Source organism: Phodopus roborovskii, unplaced genomic scaffold, assembly GCF_943737965.1.
Source record: "Phodopus roborovskii unplaced genomic scaffold, PHOROB, whole genome shotgun sequence".
In the NCBI taxonomy this organism is placed as follows: domain Eukaryota; kingdom Metazoa; phylum Chordata; class Mammalia; order Rodentia; family Cricetidae; genus Phodopus; species Phodopus roborovskii.
This window is the reverse complement of record NW_026126433.1, coordinates 27,678,205-27,697,627: the sequence shown is the minus strand read 5'-3', so window position 1 is coordinate 27,697,627 and position 19,423 is coordinate 27,678,205. Positions and strand designations below refer to the sequence as shown.

The following is a 19,423-nucleotide window of genomic DNA, read 5'->3' as shown; positions in this document are numbered from 1 at the left end:
TTCTACCCATTGAGTCCTCTACAGAATTTTGACAATTATTGACCAGTAGTTTTGTAACTGTAGATCTTTATCATGTACTTTGCTGCATTCTTGGAATCCAAATTGCTGGCAATTATACTATTAACTTTTCAGATTGCTAATAATTAGAAAGAAAACAAACAACTCTCAAACATAATTAAAATAATGAAAGTAACAGATTTTTAGTGTCTTTATTGTGCTTATCTCATTGGTAAAGTGATTTTGTTTATGAAAAGGGATGTTTCTGCTAAGTCTTAACAATTATTAGCAATGAAATTATTATTTTCCCTCCACTAAATTGGCTGCCAACACTATGTGAAGAGTGATGGATACAGTATGGTCATAAGTGTTTCTGGTAGATTGTGAGGAATACTTTTTTGTTTTGTTTTGTTTTTGAAAGCAGTTAGTTTTTTGTTTTTGAGACAGTCTGTGTAGTCTATGCTGGCTTGGAATTTGCTATGTAGCCTAAGCTGGCCTCGGATTCTTGTTCTTCCTGCTTCAGCCTCCCAACTGCTGGGGTTACAGGTATATACCAGCATACTCAGGTTGAAAGCAGTTTTTAAAACTGTATTGAGGACAATTGACTGATTCATTAGCATTGACTTGTTTTTCCTACTTTTAGGAACCTCTTACAGACAACTAGTTCATAACATGAAACAGTTAAGATTAAAGCATTGTTTTGAATAATGGGAAGTGTTTATGTCTAAGAATTTGACAGCAGAATAGTAGCTATACTAATTGATTTACTCATGTGCAGCTATAAATTGGGTAAATGTGAAGATACAGTAACATTGTAGGAAAATGTGAAAGGCATTTTAGCTTTAGGAAGGTCTGAATTTGTGAGTATCTTTAACTACAGTTGTTTAAGAGATCATGTTAAATTATTTTATAATGATGGGGTTATTTTTTAATATTTCCCTCCCTCACTAATTTGAATGTTTTGGTATTGTGTCTGGAAGTACATTATGTCTGTGACCTATGTGATGGTTTGATTCTTTTCTGTATGTTCCTTTGAACTTGGCTCCTTCAAATCTCATCCCTTTTCCTGATGTCTTTAAATGTTAGGCAGAAATAAAACGCCTTCAAGAAGCCAATAAGGCAGCTCGGAAGGAAAGGCAACTGATTCTTAAGCAGCAGGAGGAGATAGAAAGGATCCGGCAGACCACCATCAAACTGCAGGAGAAGTTGAAGTCTGCAGGGGAGAATAAATTGGTAATTTAAGTGAAAATTTTATTAACTTGTTTTCTGCCTATATTGCTTGCTAATCTTAGTTCACTTTGGATTCTGAAATGATAGGTTTCTTTGTTCAGTATGGTATAATAAGAACTAGGCTGAAGTCCCACGTGTCTGCTGTTATGTACAGTAGGGGAACACCTTCTTGTGGAATGTGCTCATTTTGAAGGAACATGTGATTCTTTCATTAGCTTTAAGTTCTTTCCTCTTATGAATTAAAGTGGGACAGAATCTTTGGGTTTGCTGGTCAATCTGTCATTATTCCTGAGTTGAATGGTACTCATTTCATCTGTCTGATTTAACTTTATGACAAGGGATCCAAAGGACATCTTAGGCAAGAGTAAAATTTGGATCTATCCTAAGATACTGTGAAGTATCAGTACTGTGTTGAAAAACTCTTAAGAATTTAAATCTCTAATATTCTCTGTTTTGATTTTTTGAAACATTTTTAAGTTAACAGAAAAAAAATTAAGCACATTATAATTCATTATACTTAGTTGCTTGACAATAAGTAGCAACAAATTAATGTTGAAATATTATTACTATTTAACTTCAAGTCTTTTGTTTCTCCATTGTCAAAATGGTGTTCTTTATAGCAAATCAACTTAAAGATCACTAGTAGCACTCAGTTTTTGTGTCTATCCTCCCCACACCCCTTCACCCTAGAGTAGTTCCTTGACCATGCTCTATGAGAAGAATACATACCAGTCATTTTGTAGAACATTCTCTAACTGGGCTTTGCCTGGTGTTACCTTGACATTAAGTTCAGGTTGTATATTTGTGGTAAGAGTATTATGCCAATGATACTGTATTTCTGTTGCCATCAATAGGTAGACCTTGATTTTGATTGATCCTATTATTTATAATTGTGCCTCAAGTACTTGACTAATATGATATATACTGGGCTTTACTGTCTTAATGTGTTAGCTACTTTTCTGTTGCTGTGACAAAATACTACCACTACAGAAACTTATAAAGAAAGCATTCCATTGGGTTGTCAGTCCATCATGGCTGCACATTGTGGCAGCAAGTATCAGGCATGTAGGCTGGAGCATCTCAGAGATCACACTGAGAATGGTACAACACTTGAAACCTCACAGGCTGCGCTCTGTGACACACTTCCTCCAGCAAGGCCACACTTCCTAATCCTTCCCACAGTTGGAAACTATTCAGACATGAGCGGCTGCAGCACTTCTCATTCAAGCCACCACACCTGTTTATTTCTTCTTTCCCTGTATCTGCCTCCCATTTGGACTGTGTCACCTTTGCCAGGAAATTCTCCATGGAAAGGCATCCTTACTGCTCACCATGTTTATACTCGTGACTTGATGTTAACCACTTATTTCCCCGTGAGCTTCCTTGTTGCCCTGTTTCCTCTGATTCTCCCTGTAGGCTACACTTCTGCATCAGTGATTTCTTTTTTATCCCACTCAGATTCTAGTTCCCAGCGCTTGCTCCTGCACTCCCTGTACCCACACATAGGTGGAATCATGCTTCTCTTTCTAATGATTTTAGGATTCATTTGTTCAGGCTGGGAAAGGAAAAGAGAAGTGATCTGCCTTGTATGTAGTTTCATGAAATTTAAACAGTAAATAAGATCTATACCCACTTTCTTGTGAAGTAGTGGGTGTAAATTACTATTTGTGAGAAAGGGGTATTAAAATTTCACTGTGTTCTGTGCAAATTTTTGTTTATTTTGCTTTGCTTTCTTTGGCTTTTTTTTTGTTTGTTTGTTTTGTTTTGTTTTGTTTTGTTTTAAGACAAGATCTTGCTTTGTAGCTCTGGCTGGCTAGCAGGTTGGTCTGGCAGTCCTGCCTCAGCCTCCTGAGTGCTGAGATTATAGGCATGGACCACAATACCTGGTTTCAAGTTTTGCTTTTTGCTCCTCAGAAATACTGTGTTGCTTAAGCCAGCAATTCCTGCACGTTTTCCCTGTAAAGTTTTTAAAATCTGCGAACATACTGTTTGCCACAAAAAATTTAGAAGTGTGTTTTCCTACTATATTTGAGGTTTATATCTTCTGTTCATTCTTTGTGTATGAGCATGCTTTATATAGTTATAGTGTCTGTTGTACTTTTTAAAATTTTATTTTAAAGCAGTTTAGGGATTAAACTTTGGACCTCACACTTGCTAAGTAAGCATTCTACACTGCACCACCCAGCAGCTCCTTGTTTCCCTTTAATGAGTTTCAAGTTTTAAAAATCAAAGAGGACATTTGGGTACTCGATTATATTGGCAGAAGTTTTTAAGTTCTTTGGATTTCCTTATTTTGAAAAAAGGAAAAGAAAACTATTATATGTTTCCTTTTCTGTCCCTCTTCCTTTCTGTAGTAAAACATGTATAACATAAAATTTGCTCCTTTTTTGAGGCACTGTGTATACCAGGCTGAGCGTGAGTTCACTATGGGTAGCTCAAAGTGGTATCAAATTGCTGATCCTTCTGAATCTGCCTCCTAAGTTCTGGGATTATAGGCATGTACCACATCTGGTAATTTTACTATTCTGTTTTTGATTAATGTCATCAGTTTCTGTTTTATAAGTAATTAATGTCTTGGTTTTGTTATTATTATAAATGTTAAGTTTAAGCATGAATTGGCTGAGTTTCAGATCTTGAGATCTCTTAAAGCCAGTGGCAATTTGCTCTATGTTGTTTGCAGGGCTCTCATAGTGATGATGATACAAAGGACAATAAGGCGGCCAGTCCTGGTCCAGCTGGTTTGGAGACCCGCAGTCCTTCCCCAATATCTATTTCCAGCAGTGAAACCAGCAGCATCATGCAAAAACTGAAGAACATGAGGAGTCGAATGGATGAAAAGTAATTTGCTTTTGTGTGTCTCCTATTTAATCTAATCACATTGAAAGTATCAGTGGGTATTATTTAATATACTTCATCAGACAAATTTGAGAAAAGAAAATATTTTAGCAGAATTATTAGATTGCCTAACAGTCAATCAACTATGCATCTTATTTATAGAACAATTTTTCCCATTTTAATACAGACAGGTTTTTTTATTTAAAAAAACAAAGTGGTGGACATGAACATATTCGTGGTGATATTTTCTCCTTTCTTTCATTAAGAGAAGAGTTAAGTGCACTGACTTGGGGAAGAGTGATGTATCCTGGTACTTCATTGTTGCTCAGTGATGTCTCTCAGACTAACAAGTGCAATTTTAGCTTTGTGAGCAGGTGTGAGTTCTTAGTTGAAACAAGAGAGGCTGAGATTCTCTCGGGTTATGGAATGACTTGTCGTTGTTTTGAGAAAAACTCTAGAGCCCAGGGTGTCCTAGAATTCATATAGCCCTGTTTGGCCGGGAACTTAAGGAAATCCTCGTATGTCTGTGTCCAGGATTATAGGATTATAGATGTGAGACACCGCGATAGTGTTTTGTATTTACATTCTTCTAAAATGTATGTGTGTGTCACTGAACTGTGAGCTCCCTGTTTGAGCTAGATTGGCTAGCTAGCAAGTCCTGAGGATTCACTTGTCATGTCCATCCCCCTCCACTTTCTCCCTCCCCTGTAAGCAGTTGGTTGCAGGTACATGCCACCATGTCTGGTTTTTATGTGGTGTTGAGAATCCAAACCCAGGCCCACCAGCAATAAGCACTTTACTATGTCATCTCCCCAGCCCCTAAAAACATTTTAAAACATTTTTTCTTTTCTTTTTTTTTTTTTTTTTTTTTCTTTTATTTTGAGACAGTGTTTCCAATTTTCCAATGTAGCCCTGGCTGGCGTGGAGCTTGCTATGTAGACCAGACTGGCTTCCAAGTAACAAGAGATTCACCTGCCTCTGCTTCCCAAATGCTAGGATTAAAGGTGTATGCTGTATACCCAGCCCCCAAAAGATATTTTTTAAATCTCTGTGTGTGTGTTTTGTTCATGTGAGTACAGGTATACATGTGCTGTCATGCATGTGTGGAACTCAAACAACAATCACATTTCATCTTATTTAAGATAAGTCTCTGTTTACCACTGCATATACAAGGGTAGGTGATTCAGAAGTTTCCTTTGTTTCTCTTGTCCCCACCTTACATCTTATTGTGGGTATGCTGGGATTATAGACACATGATACCATATTCAGATTTTAACGTGGATTCTAGGCATTTAAACTAAGGTCCTTGTGTTTATATGGCAAAAGTGTTACCCACTGAGCAACCCAGCCTGCCCTAGAAAATTTTTAAAGATTTTAAAAACACTTTTGTGTGTTTGTTGGAGGGATGATGACAGTGAGCTGTAGCCTGTGTGTGGCAATCAGAGGACAATCTGTAGGAGTAGGCTCTCTCTTTTCTACCCATCTGAGATGTCAAACTCGGGTCACTGGGCTTGGCAGCAAGCACATTGTTCCCAGTGAACTATCTCACAGGCCTTTCACCCACCTCCTCCTCTCTTCCTTTGTTTTTGAAGCTCCAATGATAATTTTATTAGAATTAAAAACAAAACAAAAACCCTTCCAGGACAAGCACTGTGTAAACCCCCACAGCTGCCTGGAGAATGGAGAAGAGAGGGGGGAAAACAAGGGCGTGAACTTGAAGTTGGCATGGAGGTTAGACACATGGCTCAGAAGGGGCTTTAGAGAAAGAGTAAGGAAGCTCCAAATGCTTAGAGAAACCCAAAGTGTTGAACATACTTAGAAAACAGATACAAAGGACACAAGGAGAGGTTACACTTCTCTGAATAATTCTGGGAGGGGGCAGTCTGATGAAGCTGCTGCACCCCAGGCAGGGATCTTGCTCTGCTGCTTAATGTGGCCGGGAGCTTACTGTGTAGCACAGACGGGTTGACTACTAGTGCTGACCCTCGTCCAAGGTGTGGAATGGGATAACAAATATACCCCACCACACGCAGCTCTAAGAATTCCTCTTTAAAGAAAACTCCTATTTAGATGTAATTTGGTTGCACATAAGCTCTGAGCATGTAAAATATATTTATGTGATTGTTATTCTTTCAATGTTAATTTGATTAAATACAGTTATAAAGTAGCTCCTTGTCCCTGTAAATGTTTATCCCATATCTACCTTTCTCGAAACATACTAAGTATGGGAAGAAAACAGATTTTTGTTGAGTGCCATTTTAAGTTAATAGTTTGATCTACAGGAAGAATTTCACTTGTCATTTTGATGTGTATGACATAGATTTATCCTCTAGTAACCCAATTCTAGTGGAGCTCTTGCTACACATATTGTAAGAGAGCCAACTCATGAAAAAATAGCCAATATAGTTGGCAGTGTCCCAGGATTTGGAAGACTGAAGCAACAAAAAAGTTCAGGGTCATTCTGGATGCACAGTAAGATCAAGGTCAGTCTGGGTGCACAGTAAAAAATCCTCAAACAAATGAAAGTTCCTTTATGAAGCAAAGTTAGAGCTGATGAAAAGGTTTTAATGAATATTTAAGAGAGAAAAAGAGACAGACCCCCCCAAAAAAAGATAAAGAAATATTTTCTGGCTTAAGTTGTATGTACCCAAAACGGGGGGGGGGGCTCTTAAAATAATTATATTTACATGTACATAAATTTAAGAGTCTCAAAATAACTATATAAATGATTTTGGTGGCTTATACCACATTGCTCAAAAAAGGTTAAGAATATTTTTATATACTTAGTTTTGTTTTGTAAACAGGGTCTTATGTAACTCTAGCTGTCCATGAACTTGCTATGAAGACTAGGCTGGCCTCCAACTCACAGAGATCCACTATGCCTGATTTTATGCATTTAACATTTTATTTTTAGAGAAAGGGTTTCCTTGTGTTACTTTGGAGCTTGGAGCTTGTCTTGGAACTTGCTCTTGTAGACCAGGCTGGTCTCAAACTCACAGAGATCTGCTTGCTTCTGCCTCCTGTGTGCTGGGACTAAAGGTGTGCACCACCACCATTTTTAAAGATAATTATTTGCTTATTATGTACACAGTGTTCTGCCTGCATATATGACTACAGGCCAGAAGAGGGCACCAGATCTCATTACAGATGGCTGTTAGCAACCATGTGGTTGCTGGGAAGTGAACTCAGAACCTCTGGAAGAGCAGTCAATGCTCTTAACCTCTGAGCCATCTCTCCAGCCCCCTTAACTTTTATTTCAAGGATTTTTCTGGGTAAATGAGATGAGATAGTTATTTATGAGGAGCATTAAACTGTTCATGAGTCACTAAAATAAAACTTAAGTCAAAAAAGGTAGGAATTTGTGTAAAAATAGGTCACAAAAAGGTATAAATATAAACATATAAACATAATTTTAAAATATAAACATGATTCATAACCTTGTTGATGAGATTTATCTCAATTTTTAACAGGAATAGGAGACTTCTTTCCATTGCTATGCCCCCTTAATTTTTTCTGCTTAAAACAAATTTTAAAATTAAAAATGAGTAAAGGGCTAGATGATGGCTCTGTAGGTAAGAGTGCTTGTTATGTAAGCTTGATGACCTGAGTTCAAATCCCCAGAACCCACATAAGAAGTTCATCCACATACCTGTAACCCTAGTGCTGTGAGAAGCAGACAAGAGAGTTGCTGGGGCTTGTTAACTGATATAGCCTAGTTCCAGATTCATTGAGAGACTCTCTCAAGGAAATAAGGCAGAGAGTGATAGAGACTCCAGACATCTCTTCTGGGCCTGCACACACTGCCAACCCCTCCACACAGACAATGGTAGTGTAAACTGCATATTTGAATGCTACATTATGTGAATATTTCATGATATTCATGGGATAACTTAATGAGAATTTACTGAACCTGGGTATGGTTTTGCATGCCTATTACCTGCTACTTGAAAGATGCTGCCAAATGGACCAAAAGTTCATAACTAGCAAGGGCTACAAAAGACCCTATTTCAAATATAGATAGAGTATATAACTCGGTGGTAGAATGTTTATGTAGTACAAGCAAGGCCCTATGCTGATTCTCTAACACTGGGGAGAATTTTTAATGCTTCCTAAATTAGTTGCTTCTCTCATTTCAGTGACAAAATACCTGATAGAAACAGTATAAGGGGGAAAGATTTATTTGAGTTCATTTTATTTGAGTTGGCAAAACATGTAACCTTGTCTAGAGAGGCTAGAGTATGAGGCAGCTGTTTACCAGGAGTAGGAAGGAAGCAGAAGTGAGCCAGAGACAGATAAAACCTTCAAAGGTTACTAACCAACCATCTTCTTCCAGGTGGGCTCTATGGCCTTCAAAAAGTCACTGCTTGCCCCCTACTGTCAACTTTCTAAATTGACTTTTATGACATTTTTCTGATGTGATGATACTACTTTGGGCTACAATGAAAGAGTTCTGCCTTTAATGTTTCACTGATAATAATGCCGTTGGTAAAGTTTATATTTCTTATATATGACTTTTCTTGACCCTTGACCCTCATTATGTAACCCAAACTGTCCTTAAATTCAAAGCAGTTGCATTTCCATCATTCCCATACAATTAGCTGTTTAGCATCCTGAAGGATTATTAACTCTACTGTGAAGTACCCTGTCCTTTTATCCTAATTTTTTTTTCCAAGTTTTAAAGGGCACTTTTTGTTACATACTTATATTAAATAAGGAAATGTATTTCTGGAGGATGTTTCAAATATATAATTCCTTACACTCTTTTTTAAACTGTTCATTTTATATTAACCATTTCTCTTGTTCTTCATTTTTAACATAGAGATTTTGAATATGTTTGCTCTTTATAAATGTCAAATGTCAGTTCTTGTTCTGATAGAGAAAAATTGTTTTCTATAAAGAGCTAGACAAAATATTTTACCTACACATTTTAAAAAATCTTGTTTTCTGTGTTCCAATACTATTTACTTTCTGTGCTAGGTTATGCATGCATTTAGCAGTTTCACACTTAAAAGGGTGGGTCATATTTGAATGTTACGAATAAATTTTTTAACCTTAACCAAAATGCATTTTATTTTGCATAATATTTTGATTATTGGCATCAAAATAAGTTCATTTTACATTCATAAAGAATGCAAGGATGGGGCAATGTCTTTCTGAAATTTACAGGAATGTTTTTCCTTAAAGTTCAGTGCAGAAAGTCAAGGCAATCCAGTTACGTAGACAGTATGTGTAAATATAGAGTGATGAAATGCTCTGTGGAGGAATAGACATTAAATCTTTTGGGGGCAAGAGAGATGGCTCAGACATTAAGAGCATTGGCTGCTGCTCCAGAGATCCTGAGTTCAGTTCCCAGCAACCACATGATGGCTCACAACCATCTATAATGAGACCTAATCCCTCTTCTGGTGTACAGGCTTACATACAGGCAGAACTCCGTATACATAATAAATAAATAAATCTTTATTTAAAAAAAAAATTTCATGGCTGGATTCACACCTAGATTTTCTCCCTTCTGGGATGTATTGAAATTAACCCTTGCCCTTCCAAGGCAATAATGAATGTTGCCTTATCTGCAAGTCACTGTTGTGTGCATGTGAACAGGAGCATGCTCTGTCAAAGAGGGTTAGCCTTTCCAACTATCACTGGACTTATTTGTCCTTGTATCTATGTATGTATCTCTTTACTACTACAAAAGAAGAAACACAGGTTTCCTCTGCCTTTAAGACTTTTACCATATGGAATTTACTTATGTTTAGCCTTATGATTGAACTGTTCATAAATTCTTTGCTGACAATATTTACTAAGACTACCTCACTTGATTCCTAATTATACATCCTGATATTTCAAAGACCGGGTATTGATTTCCCATATTACCATTTAAGTGGCTCCGTGTTAGACTTAAAGCAGGATATCTCCAGTATGTTCTGTTAGTGGTTATGTTGTCAAAGTTATTATTCCATAAACTGGTTTACTGAATTAATTTTTATTTTCAATCTAGATCATGATGGTAAGGTTAAATAAGACAAATGCAGTATTTTAGCTTAAAAAACACAGTAAGGTACAGGTATAAAAATCAGTTGCTCAAGATTATGTGCATAGAGTTGCTGATACACTAGATCATGGCCATATTGTTTGCTCAGTGTTAAAGCTTCTTGAAAATGTATTTAGCCTCACACTGTTCTTCTCATTACTTTCTCATAAACGAGTAAATTTACCTGAAAATGTAGGGGATGGCTAAGCAATGTTTGAGAAGACACCTTTATTCAGAATTCATCGAAAAGATTGTATATGTGTTTGTGCGTGTCACACAAAAAGATTTGCTTTACTGAGTAGCATGTAATATTCAGGACGCATATTAAAAGATCTTCATTCGACTCTTTTGCTTTCCCTTTCTCATTCTTCCTGCCTCTTGATCTCTTGGTTTTAAAATCTCCCTCCTTATTTTGTAGACACTGCTCTCCTGTTCACTACTTCTTCTCTGTCTTTACGTCTCATCACTGGGCCTCTCTCAGTGTCTGTTTTCCCAACCTTCATCCCAAATTCCAGCTGTATATCTACAACCAGTTGGTCAGGTAACTTTGCACCTTTTTCAGTGCACTCTTCGATAGAGCATGCTCTGTTCTTTTTGTTTGTTTTGTTTGCTTTTTCTTTTCTTTTTTTTTTTTTTTTTTTTTGTTTTGTTTTGTTTGTTTAACAGCAGCCTGGAGGCCTCTTGTGAAATGTCATATGGATTTTACCCTACTGTTTCTACACTAAATGACATGGTGATTATTTAAGACTGAAACATCAGTTCCTCCCAGTCTTTTATTGCTTGTTGGATATATGGATTCTTTTTCCTTGGTTAGCTGTCATTACAGATCTAACATGAGTAATAAAAGCAACCCATCTGTGTTAATCACAACATTTGTTTGTGGACAGTTAATTATTAGTCTCTCAACTAACCAAAGTTTCCCCCCCCCCAAATTAATAATTTTTCCCAATCCTTTAGACCCAAGATAAAATTTAATTTCAGAAATCAGGTTAGATTGAGAAACTCAAGGAAGTTAATGCCTCCTCTTACTTAGTAAGTCAGTGATTGATATGCCTGTGACATCCAAATGGCATCATTCTATACATATACACACACGCACACACACACACACACACACACAAAGGTTTATCACTTGACATTGCATTTCTTAGGTAAAAGCAAAACCTAAATTTGAAAATATAAATCAAAAAGGGATATAACCATTTTTGTTTGTTTGTTTGCTTGCATATGTGGGCAACTTGGGATTTGTTTTTATAATTACTTTTGGTACTTATTGTTTTGAGTTTTGTATGTTTTCTGGTCTGAGCTTTTATAATACATTTCTTACATACTTTCTTATGAAAAAGAACCACCTCTAAAAAGACGTATGTAAGTTACTTAATAACAGCATCAGCCAAGTTTGTTCAAATCTGCATTAGATTTTTTTCTGAATTTATACTAGTTTTCTTTCACTACTCTGACAGACTCTTATAAGGAAACACTAATTTTTATCATATTTAAAAACAGTAAGTTGGCTCATCGTGCTTCTGTCTTTTTACACTTTTCTCAGAGAAAGAGGGGTGTGAATGCCCTGCTTCTGCACAGCTTGTTGGTGAGGCATGAGTGACAGAGCTTTTAAAGAGATCTCTGCCTATGCATGTGTTTTCTGACTATTTTTTGTGGTGTGACTGTAGGTTTCTGACAAAGCGAGAACAAAAACTAATGCAGCGACGACAACATGCAGAGGAACTCCTGGAATGGAAGCGACGTTTAGATGCAGAAGAAGCCGAAATCCGACAAATGGAAAAACAGGCTTTGGCTGCCTGGGACAAAGAACTAACAAAACCCCAAACTCCTAAGAAGGAACTGGAGAGCCAGAGAACAGAGCAGAAAGGTGATAAATACACACCAAAGCCTTACATATTCCATTTATCTTATTTCTTTTTTATGGGAATGACTAACAGTGAAGAAAGCAATGCAGCTACAATGATATGCAACTTTTTAAGAAAATATAAATAACTTCTTGCCAATATAAATATGTAGGTTTTGTTTTAATAGTCAACTTGTCAAAGCTTAGGAGACATTCAAAAAGGGAAACCCTAGGTGTGTAAGTCTTTACTTTCCACAGAATAAAAAACAGATACATTTCAACTCACTTCAATGCTAAATCCACCAAAGAATAACATGGAAAAAGAAAAGGCTGTTCTTCCCTATCTTAAATACTATCCATATAAATCTAATCTAAAGAGGAAACATTACATGACCACTTCCATAGATTCAGAAAAAGACTTAGGATCATTTACATAAACCTCAGATAAAAATACACAGGGAAAGGAGCTATCTTTTTTTTTTTTTAATTTTATTTAATTTTATATAACAGTCCAATTAAATGAAAACAAACATTTATACACAATATATTTGGGAATTTGGGCGTCGTTCTTTCCAAACTACTTCCTGCTGGTAAGGTGCGCTGTCTTGGGGGATTCGAAGAAGATTCAGATATCCTGGCTGTAGTCTGTAGGGCTGTTTTGTCCAGCTGTTTTGAATGTAGGATCAGCTTGTACTCTGTTTCAGGCGGTCTGGCGTGATCAAACCACATTAGTCTGGAAGGAATCCACATCTTTTCATTTTCTGTGGAAAAAAAATAGAAATCCTTTTCCCCAGTAACTTGTCCTTCAACTTAAATTTTGGAGTCAAAGCATTTTTTTTTTTTAGTTTAATATATTATTTTACATGTCGATCCCAGTTCCTTCTCCCTCCCTCCCTCCCTTCCTCCCTCCCTCGCTCCCTCCCCCCCCCAGCCTTCCCTCCCTCCTTCCCTCCCTTTTTACCCTCTCTGCCCTCTCACATGCACTCTAAACACCCTCCCCTCCCATCCTCCCACCCCAATTCCATATGTAGGGGAGTGCCATCCATTTGGGGTCATGTAGATCTGACAGGTCATGTGAACTAGGGACTAGGGCTTCTCTCCTGTCTCTAGGTTAAGGCAGTTATCCCTCCATGGGGGATATGTTCCTAAGTGAAAGGAGCTATCTTTACCCACCATAAAAGTATTAATACAAAACAAAACAAAAACCCCAGACTTAAAACAGACATGGTACTTAGTGATAAAACAGAAAACTTTCCCCTTGAAAATGTTTATTAAGCATTGTGTGAAGGTTCTAGGGAGTTCAGTAAGACTGGAAAAACAATTAAAAGCTGTATGGACTGAGTAGAATAAGCAAGATTGTTATTACTTATAGTTGATAAAGGTCTGTGTATGCACATTGAAAACCCCAAATTTGGTTCTGGAGAGATAGTGTATTGGTGAAAGTGCTTGTCTCATAAGCACAAGAACCTAAGTTCAGATTTAAGCACCCATGTAAACAGTGGCAAACATCCATGTCTGCTTGTAATCCTAAAACTGTGGCGGGCGGAGACTGCCAGCTCCAGATTCAGTGAGAGACCCTGCCTCAAAGGAGTAAGACAAAGTGATAGAGAACACCTGACCTTTCCTGGTTTCCACACGACTGCACAGGCATATATAACTGCACATGCATGTACTCATGTTCCCCTTCCACACACATACACACACACCCAGGATTTTTCACTTTATTAGAATAATGAGCGAATTTAGCAAGTCCAAAAACATGAAACTCAGTTGTGGGCCAGAGATGTAACTCAGCTGCTAGAATGTTTGCTGAGCATGCATAAAACCCTGGGTTCCTCCCCACACCTGGATGTGATGGCACAAGACTGCCTCCAGAGTGGATGCAGGAGGCAGTAAGTTTGAAGCCAGGTTGTGGTATATGAGTCACTTACTTAAAACTAACCAAAACAAAAACTCCACTCACTCATGCTTCTCCATGCAGTCCTGATTATATTAATTAAATCATTTTTAAAGGGCAGGGCAGGGCAGGGCAGGGCAGGACAGGGCAGGACAGGGCAGGGGCCATGTAGAGAGATGGCTTAGTGGTTAAGAGTGCTTCCCAACCATCAAAGGTGTCAAGTTTGTTGGTAGCACCCGTGTCAGGTCTCATAACTGCCAGTAACTTCAGCTTCAAGGGCTCCAGTACCCTCTTCTATCTTCCTTGTATACCTACACAGACATGACACATTCACACAGACACACACATGTACACATAAATAAAATAAATATTTCTAAAAAAATTTGGAAAAAATTGAAAGTAGGAGAATTAGTTGGAAAGAGAAAAAGGGTCAATGAGAATAGAAAAAGAACATGAGAAGAAAATAGGTGTATGAAAATATAATGAACTCATTATGTATAATTAATAGACTATGAACAGATAAACCGAGAAAGACCCATACATTTAGGGAAAGTTGACATGACACCATCAACTTTGCAGACTCATAAAGGGACTCTCCAATAGTTGTTAATGGGAGGAAACAATGAAGTGTTGGGCCCACACCTGACAACATGAAAGATCTGTACCAGCCAGTACTAAATTATTTTCCAAAATGAATGAATGAAGCAAAGGAGGAAAGCTTGTGAATCATAATTGTGCTATACCCTCGTACTTAGATTGCCAGTCATCACTGGTTATACATAGTAAATATCTGCTCTCAAATGTGTCAGCCAAAATTGTTAATGAACAGACTTTAGTAGTAGATGTTAAGGAATGTGGTTTTATGCTAGAAACACAGCTAAAGTATAACAAGTTTAACTCCTTCATTGACAAAAATTGGACATTTTTTTTTCTTTTTCTTTCTTTTTTTTTTTTTAACCATTTTCACTCTGTGTTTCAGGAATAGCAAGTGAAGAAGAATCTCCAATGCCTTCTTACTCTCACCAAAACAGTGACAATTGTATTCCAGAAGAGTTAGGCGGCCCTTCTGTCCTATGTGTACCTTCTGAGTCTATGGTACAAGTGCAGCCTAGAAGTCCAGATCACAGTATACTTACTGAGGAAATGGTTTTTTCACAGGAACTGGAATCTACCTCTCCTAGTAAACATGTAAGTTAATACCTATTTCTCTCTCTCTCTCTCTTTTGGTTTTGGTTTTTTAAAACAGTGTTTCTCAGTTTAACACTCCTGGCTTCCCCAGAACTCAATCTCTAAACCAAGCTGGCCTTGAACTCACAGAGATCCACCTGTCTTTGCCTCCTGAGTGCTGGGATTAAAGGTGTGTACCACCACTGCCTGGTGCCTATTTGTATCTTAAAACTCCTTTCGGGGGAAAATTGTATAAATGGTGCTACTAATAGTTATATTATTCCTATTAATGGCAGCATTGACTATCACCATACTTATACAGGGTTTAATATTTGAAGAGAAATAAAACTTTTAACAAACTTTTTATAAGTATATGAGTTTAGCTTTAGTAGCAGTTAAAATTATACATTACCAAGTCTAGTAATATTAAAGAGATTGTGGATTATTGCTGTGACAGAACACCGTAACCAGTTGAAGAGGAAAAGGATTATTTTGGTTTCTCTTCCACATCACAGTTCATCATCTAAGGAAGTGAGGGCAGAAACCTGGAGGAAGGAGCTGGTGCAGAGGCCATGGAGGGTGCTGCTTACTGGCTTGCTCCTCCTGTTTTCTTTCCAAACCGAGGCTCACCAACCCAGGCCAGTACCAAACAGTGAGCTGGACCCTCCCCCCATCAATTACTAATTAAGAAAATGCCCTTCATGCTTTCATGCAGTCCAGTCTTACAGAGGTATTTTCTCCATTGAGGTTTTTTCCTCTTAGATGACTTTTAACTTGGATCGAGTTGACATAAAAACTACTCAGCACAGATAGAAACATTTAAAGTCTGTAATAGGGACACTGAGATAGCTCAGTGGATAATAATAAGGGTGTTAGCTACTAAATTTGATGACCTGAGTTTGATTCTTAGAACCTTCGAGGTGGAAGGTTCAAATTTTCCTCTGACCAGGACGTGGCATGCGTGCGTGTATGCAAGCACACACACACATACACACACACACACACACACACACACAAAAATAATGAAGGTTATTTGTGGGACCATGACAAGTTCTTTTGTAAATGTGCTTTGTCTTACAAGCATTAAGATCTTAAAAACAAAGTGCCTTTGCTATAATTTAGTTAATAATTGCTAATTTAAAATCAGAATAAGAGTGATGATTTTATCTCTTTAAAATATCTAAAATGAAGTTTTCAGTTACTATACTAGGCATTATTTGAATAACATTTTCTGTATTTTTTTTATTCTGTACTTCATAGAAAGATAAAATCTCAAGATGGAAACCCACCTGCTTTTCAAACTGATTTCTGGGAGATTAAGACATCAGCATAACAATATGAAATACTAACAAATGCAATAGTAAAGCTTCTTTATTGAAAAAAGTTACATGTGCATTTGTATGTATGTCTGCATGTAAAAATCAGAATACAACTTGTAAGAGTCAGTTCTCTCCTCTTAAACCATGTGTGTGGGTTCCAGCAGCTGAACTCAGGTGGTAGGACTGGCAACAAGTGCTTTTTTATCTGCTTAGCCATCTTACTGGCCCATATTTAAACCTCCTTATGTTTAAAAATATGGATATGGATATGTATAGTAAGAATTTTGTCTTTATTATTTTATGTGTATGGATGTTTTACTGGTCTGCACCATTTGTGTGCCTGGCACCCAAGGAAGCCACAAAAGGACATTGGATCCTGAAACGAGTTATAGATGATGATGAGCTACTGTGGGTGCTGGGTATTGAACCTAGGTCCTCTGGAAGAGCAGCCAGTGCTCTTAACTAGCCTCTTTAACTCAATTTCTTGATTAGCATAAAAACATTGAGCTTCATTATATTTTCATAATTTAAGCCAGATTCTCACTCTGAAGCTCAGGTGGCCTAGAAATCACTATGTAGCTCATACTGGCCTAACCTGTGGCAATCACCTGCTTAGCAGCTCATAGCTGCCTATAATTCCTCTTCCAGGGAATCTGATACCTTCATACAGACATACATACAGGCAAAACATGAGTGGACATGAAATTAAAATAATAAACTTGAGTTAAAGAAGAAAAAGAAAAGGTCTTCAATAGAATTAGTCAACTTTTTTACCTTTTGTGAAATTATGTAAAGTTGTGTTAAAACTTAATATATCCAATTTATTATGTAAGTTACTAAATTTGATGTTCACTTGATATGAAAATGTTATAAAATGTATTTTAAATATAAGTTCATAGTTGTATGACAAAATAATTCTTGTTTGGCTTTCTGTTTATAAACAGTCACCTCCCAAAAGTTGTTCATCTGTGTCAAAGCAAGAGTCTAGTAAAGGAAGTCATAGGACTGAAGGACACTGTCACCTGCTTGTCAAGTCTCAACAACCCTGTTATAGTTGGTCAGATGAATCCTTGTCTGTGACACAGTCAGGTAAGGCTTCAATAGTCCCTTTTGTTTTTGAGTTCTCCTTTAAGAACGTTGTCTAACCATGTGCTAGTACTCTGTTATCCTTTGTTACATTTGTATAGGCTTTTCTTGCTCAGGGATTATCAGTGTTACAAATTGTAACTAACCTTACTCTCTTGTGTTAGTGGACTTTATCTCATCAAAATTTCTTTCCTTTTTCTGTGTCAGACACTGCCTTTGGCCTTTGTGTTTTCATAGTGCTCTGTACTCCAGTGTGCCATACTTATATGGTAGCTGGGCTTGACCCACCAGGCCTGGATTGAACTCGGGAGCTAGTTCCATGTTTTCTTAATGTTTGTATCATTGCATGTGGTGGGTATTTATTAATTTTGTCAATGAGTTATTAATAAAGCATGAGGATAGAAGGCTGTGGGAAAGGATGGCAGATCTCAAAGGTGCAATGTGGACAGTAGCCTGTGGGTGTCAGTAGGAACATCCCATTTTCTTGTTCTTCCTGTTCATGTCTCTGTTGGATGTTACTTTGAAAGGCTGAAGAGTTGCAAGGTTTCAGCAGTGTGTTGTCCTTGGGAAGCATATCTAAAGGGGATATGCTGTGTTTATTAGAATTATGAGGAAAGTTAATGCAGTACTGAGTATTGCCATATTAATTATATTGATAAGCATATATTTCCTTTTGAGTTTATTTAAGTAGATGTTTCGTTTTTTTGGTGGTGGTGTGTTTTGTTTGTTTTTTGTAGAAATGGTTTAGTTGTTGTGGGAAAAGGTATGGATGGAGGAAGTAGCTTAGTCAGGGACATACTTGTTGCAAGTATGAAGACCTCAGTTCAATTCCTAGAACCCATGTATAAAGGGAACAGGCGTGGTGGTATAAGCTTATAATACTGGCGCAGGGGAAGTGGAGATAGGCAGCTCCCTGAGGCTTCTTGACCAGTCAGTATAGCCTGTTTGGTGAGAAACCTTATCTCAGAAAACACCCAAGGTTGACTCTGGCCTCTACCATATACAAACACATGCATGTGCACCCACATACATACATGTTTAAAGGGTAGATGATGTTCCATAATTCAGCTGCTTTCAATTTTTCACAATTGTAAATAATGCTTTAAGAAATATATACAATATTTTTTAAATCTGATAGACTGATAGTAATAGAATTATCAGGTCAAACAGTTGAAATTATTATCTTTTATGTTTATATGTACAGCTATTAATACTTGCATAAGTTTGTTTTTGCATGTTCTAGTTCAGGCTTAGTCTGGTAGAGTAGTCAATAGACATAAACTTGGTACTTGGAAACATGGGTTCCTGCTTTCTTGAAATTTGTTTCCCATACTGGATTATCTTTTCCACTGGTAGCAATGAAATAATGTCTTAACTATCTTTGCATGAATTATATGTTAAAGATCAGTGATAATACTTGTGAGACAGTCTTATTGCTAGAACATGTACGAAAAAGTAATTTTAGAAAAATAGCTGAGATTTCTGAATTATAGATGGGATGTCTTCATGAGGACATTATTATAAACAGTATTTGAAGAAGTGGTCAGTTTTAATGTGGTGGATTAACTAATACCAGTGAATAAAGGGGGATCCTGTTACTAACTGAGTCAATACAGTTAGTGTATGAGAGACCTAAGCAACTGCTCTGTCCAAACTTCACTCATCTTGACAAACTAAAATGTCCTTTGCCTGCCACTTCCCAGTTCCTTCTCTTCTCAAAAATGTTTACGACAGAGCATTCCATAAAAATCATGTTCACCTAGAGAGTTGCTTGGATTTAAAAACAAACAAACAACTATAGAAAGATTATCTTGTTGATAAGGACCCAGTATAGACATAGATGAAGGCAGATGTATGATGCACTCTCATCATCAGAATTTCTAATTCCCTTGCATTTGTTTGCCTTTAATTTCTCAAGTAGTTGAAAATACAAATATTTCCCAAGTTTTTTCATCTAAAAACTCTAAGTTCTCATGGACTGCTATTAATTCTATAAAAATCATAGCTGATAT

The 19,423-nt window shown here is 37.1% G+C and overlaps 1 protein-coding gene across 1 annotated transcript in view; it reads left to right on the top strand.

The window, feature by feature from the left end:
- The window catches only part of Cep350 (centrosomal protein 350), a 139,839-nt gene that overhangs the window by 89,614 nt on the left and 30,802 nt on the right, over positions 1-19,423 (top strand). The window contains exons 26-30 of the mRNA XM_051186011.1: positions 1,084-1,230; positions 3,908-4,065; positions 11,767-11,966; positions 14,819-15,027; positions 17,270-17,414. Coding sequence (XP_051041968.1) covers positions 1,084-1,230; positions 3,908-4,065; positions 11,767-11,966; positions 14,819-15,027; positions 17,270-17,414 — 859 coding nt within the window. The remainder of the gene's footprint in view (positions 1-1,083; positions 1,231-3,907; positions 4,066-11,766; positions 11,967-14,818; positions 15,028-17,269; positions 17,415-19,423) is intronic.